Source organism: Acanthochromis polyacanthus, chromosome 7, assembly GCF_021347895.1.
Source record: "Acanthochromis polyacanthus isolate Apoly-LR-REF ecotype Palm Island chromosome 7, KAUST_Apoly_ChrSc, whole genome shotgun sequence".
Classification (NCBI taxonomy): domain Eukaryota; kingdom Metazoa; phylum Chordata; class Actinopteri; family Pomacentridae; genus Acanthochromis; species Acanthochromis polyacanthus.
This window is the reverse complement of record NC_067119.1, coordinates 28,360,147-28,365,114: the sequence shown is the minus strand read 5'-3', so window position 1 is coordinate 28,365,114 and position 4,968 is coordinate 28,360,147. Positions and strand designations below refer to the sequence as shown.

At 42.7% G+C, this 4,968-nt stretch overlaps 1 protein-coding gene across 1 annotated transcript; it reads left to right on the top strand.

The window, feature by feature from the left end:
* The first annotated feature begins 1,081 nt into the window (after positions 1-1,081).
* Positions 1,082-2,074, top strand: LOC127534642 (nicotinamide riboside kinase 2-like). The gene has a single exon (XM_051950336.1). It carries the CDS (start codon positions 1,520-1,522, stop codon positions 2,072-2,074), a length of 555 nt encoding a protein of 184 aa, XP_051806296.1. The 5' UTR covers positions 1,082-1,519.
* The last annotated feature ends 2,894 nt before the right edge of the window (positions 2,075-4,968 follow it).

Genomic DNA, 4,968 nt, shown 5'->3' with positions numbered 1-4,968 from the left:
CCACGCTAGACCCAGGTCTGAAGACACAAGGGTCTAGGAACTCTCGACAGGGAGGGAGGCGGGCTAAAAGGTTGTCTTTCAAATCACTCTGCAGCAATTGGGTAGGTTTACAATCAATCAGGGCAACGAATAGGCTGACGTAGTTCCTAGAGCGCCGGAAATCAGAGGATGCAGTAGTTCGGTGAAGCCTTATTTATACAGTCAATTGGTGAAGCTCAAGTATGTTACAGACATGTTAACAGAAAGATTATTCAGAGTCGGTGCTAATGGAGCTCAACGACTGTTGTCCGTTTTGTTGTCGACCCTGGCAGAGAATTAAATTCGTTGCCGTGGGTTGTCTAGCGCGGCTAGGCTAGTTGTTTCCGGTTGTTTCTGTCAGAATCGTCGCGCCTCTGTCGTCACTTAGTTACGCCCGCCTTCTGACTCTACACTTCATGGTGATTCGTCGGCCAGTTTTAGGAGCATCCAACCTCGAGGCTTACCGAGGGTAACTAGACCCACCCTGGCAGAGAATTAAATTCGTTGCTGTGGGTTGTCTAGCGCGACTAGGCTATGTCCACATATAATCAAACCCAAAATTATTCATACCTTGAGCAAATTTTGACTAAAAGTTACTTTTAAATGTAAATAAAAGCTGAGAAATGATTTTTTTCCCCACAATGATGCCTCTTGTGTATCATCTTATTATCTTTTGGGAAACACCTGTGTCAATTTCAATCAATAAAAAACTTGTTGGTTGGCTATATTTTCATGTAAAACGACTGGGCAGAGAGAATGTTAAAAGCGATAGTAAGCCTTGGTTTTACACACATATTGATGTCACTGTCTGCTGATATATGGTCAATTGTTTTTCTCCACACTATCAATCATAGACGCAGAGAGAGTCTTACCACTGTGGTGCACTGGTCAGGTGGGAGATTGTGTTTACAATACACCAGGGGTGGACTGGCCACCTGGCATACCAGGCATTGTCCTGGTGGGCCGGTGTCTAGTGGGGCTGGTCAACAGGTTCCCCCAGGCCTGTAATCAGTAAATTGGAATGACATTTTAAATTTCACAGGTTGTTTCTATTATAGGACTGCACAGTGGAGGTAGTGGTTAGCACTTTCGCCTTGCAGCAAGAAGATCCCTCGGTTCAAATCCCGGTAATAATGTTTGGTTGGTTTAAAGGACTATTCCACCTTAAATCTTTGAATGTTGACCTAAAAGGTTGGTTTCAGGAAGTATTCCACCTTCAAGGTCCTCACACATCCACCTTAAAAGAACATTCCACCAAAAATTCCTGGACATGCACCTAAAATGTTGGTTTAACCGAGTATTCCATCCAAAATCCTCAAAGAGATCTGAGGGGCTGGTTAAAAGGAATATTCCACCTATAACCTCAACTAGGGCAGTCTGTGTAGCAGCAACAGCAGAAAGAGGTCCTCTCTGGGTGGAAGAACGGCGTCTGAGTAGCAGCTCCCTTTCTGCTCTTACCTTACTCACTAAATTCAAGCCCCATGGAGGACTCGAGTAGTTGATGTTTCCTGCTGCAACCTTCTCTTTTTCAGATTTCTTCCACATCCGATCACTCCCGACCCAGTTTTTGTTGACTTTTTTGACTCTTTTTCCGAGCTTTGACCAATCTGAGAACATGAAGTACATCATCGGCATCGTTGGCGTAACCAATGGAGGGAAAACCACCCTCACCAACCACCTGATCAAGAACCTGCCCAACTGCTGTGTGGTCCATCAGGATGACTTCTTCAAGCCCCAAGATCAGATTGAAGTTGGTGAAGATGACTTTAAGCAGCACGATGTCATCACTGCTCTGGACATGGACACCATGATGAGTCAGATCTACGCGTGGCTGGAGAACCTGGTGAAGTTTGAGAAGTCTCATGGTGTTAATAACACCCTGAACACAGAGATCATCCCGAAGTCCAACCACAAGGAAGAGGAGGAGACTCACATCCTCATTGTGGAGGGCTTCCTGCTTCACACCTACAGGCCTTTGATGGACGTGCTAAACCATCGTTACTTTATTTCCATCTCATATGAAGAATGCAAAAAGAGGAGGTGCTCTAGGGAGTAGACGGTCCCAGACCCCCCTGGCCTGTTCAATTGACACGTCTGGACCATGGACCTGCAACACAAGAACATCTGCTCACTGTGAAACATTATTGAGAGCAGCTTTTTGTGATTTCTATGCAGAACACTATGATGTTTGCTCAGCTGTGCACTATTAAATTAGCCTAGCCGCGCTAGACAACCCACGGCAACGAATTTGATTCTCTGCCAGGGTGGGTCTAGTTACCCTCCATAAGGCTCGAGGTTGGATGCTCCTAAAACTGGCCGGACGAATCACCATGAAGTGTAGAGTCAGAAGGCGGGCGTAACGAAGTGATGACAGAGACGCGACAATTCTGACAGAAACAACCAGCGCACAATAAACAGTTATCTTTCAACTTGGCTTTGGCCACAGCCCTTAAAGATTTGAAGCTAAAATTCAACTTGAAAGATAAACAAAGGACGGCACTGAAGTGTTTCATTGAGAAGAAAGACGTATTTGGACTTATGCCGACGGGATATGGCAAATCCTTAATATACCAGTTGGCTCCGCTGGTTGGGAAGCTAATGGGACTTAGCCACAATCCGGCGCTCTAGGAACTACGTCAGCCTATTCGTTGCGCTGACTGGTTGTATGCCTACCCAATTGCTACAGAGTGATTTGAAAGACAACGTTTTAGCCCGCTTCCCTCCCTGTCGAGTGTTCCTAGACCCTTGTGTCTTAAGAGCTGGGTCTAGCACGGCTAGGCTACTATTAAATGACTTAAGAATATGGAATATTGTTACGGTTTATTATTGTTCTCAGGTTTACTATTAAATGTACAGAGTGCTACTTACTGTCTTTTATTATATTTTAAAATTGACATTACTGCACAGAACATTTCAGATTATTTTACCACAGATCAAGGGTACAGATTGTTGTTGTTGTTCACTGTGTATTGGGTCATACGCAGTTTGATTTAGACTGATTAGTATACAGAACTCCATGATGTTTCTGGTTTACAGCTGAGAACTAGTTGCTAAAAGTACAGAATATTATTTAGTATTATTTCTTATTTTAGGCGTGATAATTGTCAGTAAACATTCTAAGAAGTGGAAACTGACAGGGTTGTATATAGTGCTGTTCTTGCACAATATTTGTCACTTAATTTGCCCTCAGGATTCTGTTGTTGAGCTTACCAGTTTTACATAACAGGCAGATGCTGCAGCTCATGATGCTGTAATTCACATAAACAAGGAAACAAGTCCATCATAATTTGAATGTTAACAGTTCAAAATGAAAAGGTCATATACAGCTTTCCTGTTGGGTTAAAGAGCCAAAAAAACCATGAAAATAGTTTTTAAAAGCGAGAGGTCGGTAGCAGCTTTCACATTTTCTTACAACTTTTCAGTGGCCCCCCCAAAATATCGGTTGTGCCCCCCAAGTAAGATTAATCTGGATCCAACCCTGGTTCAATTGTTTACATTTTTCAGATTTAGGCATTGTTAACGATGTCTATAAGTTGGTTCAGGTTGTTCAGTCTTTTTTTTAAGTTCTGCACTTTATTTTAAGATTTACAGTTATATAAAAAGTTATTTATAAAAAAAATGTTGCCAAAATGTTTTTTGAACCGTACTGAATTTATTTGGTTTTGATAGTCAGTTATTGGTTACAGTGCCTTGTGAAAGTATTCGGCCCCCTTGAACTTTTCAACCTTTCACCACATTTCAGGCTTCAAACATAAAGATATAAAATTCTAATTTTTTGTCAAGAATCAACAACAAGTGGGACACAATCGTGAAGTGGAATGAAATTTATTGGATATTTTATACTTTTTTAACAAATAAAAACTGAAAAGTGGGGTGTGCAATATTATTCGGCCCCTTTACTTTCAGTGCAGCAAACTCACTCCAGAAGTTCAGTGAGGATCTCTGAATGATCCAATGTTGTCCTAAATGACTGATGATGATAAATAGAATCCACCTGTGTGTAATCAAGTCTCCGTATAAATGCACCTGCTCTGTGATAGTCTCAGGGTTCTGTTTAAAGTGCAGAGAGCATCATGAAGACCAAGGAACACACCAGGCAGGTCTGAGATACTGTAGTGGAGAAGTTTAAAGCCGGATTTGGATACAAAAAGATTTCCCAAGCTTTAAACATCTCAAGGAGCACTGTGCAAGCAATCATATTGAAATGGAAGGAGTATCAGACCACTGCAAATCTACCAAGACCCGGCCGTCCCTCTAAACTTTCACCTCGAACAAGGAGAAGACTGATCAGAGATGCAGCCAAGAGGCCCATGATCACTCTGGATGAACTGCAGAGATCTACAGCTGAGGTGGGAGAGTCTGTCCATAGGACAACAATCAGTCGTACACTGCACAAATCTGGCCTTTATGGAAGAGTGGCAAGAAGAAAGCCATTTCTCAAAGATATCCATAAAAAGTCTTGTTTGAAGTTTGCCACAAGCCACCTGGGAGACACACCAAACATGTGGAAGAAGGTGCTCTGGTCAGATGAAACCAAAATCCAACTTTTTGGCCACAATGCAAAACGATATGTTTGGCATAAAAGCAACACAGCTCATCACCCTGAACACACCATCCCCACTGTCAAACATGGTGGCGGCAGCCTCATGGTTTGGGCCTGCTTTTCTTCAGCAGGGACAGGGAAGATGGTTAAAATTGATGGGAAGATGAATGGAGCCAAATACAGGAGCATTCTGGAAGAAAACCTGTTGGAGTCTGCAAAAGACCTGAGACTGGGACGGAGATTTATCTTCCAACAGGACAATGATCCAAAACATAAAGCCAAATCTACAATGGAATGGTTCACAAATAAACATATCCAGGTGTTAGAATGGCCGAGTCAAAGTCCAGACCTGAATCCAATGGAGAATCTGTGGGCAGAGCTGAAGACTGCTGTTCACAAACGCTCTC

What these genes read in the sequence shown, in the direction of transcription:
- LOC127534642 (XM_051950336.1), top strand. Translation starts at nt 1,520, where the DNA reads ATGTTTCCTGCTGCAACCTTCTCTTTTTCAGATTTCTTCCACATCCGA.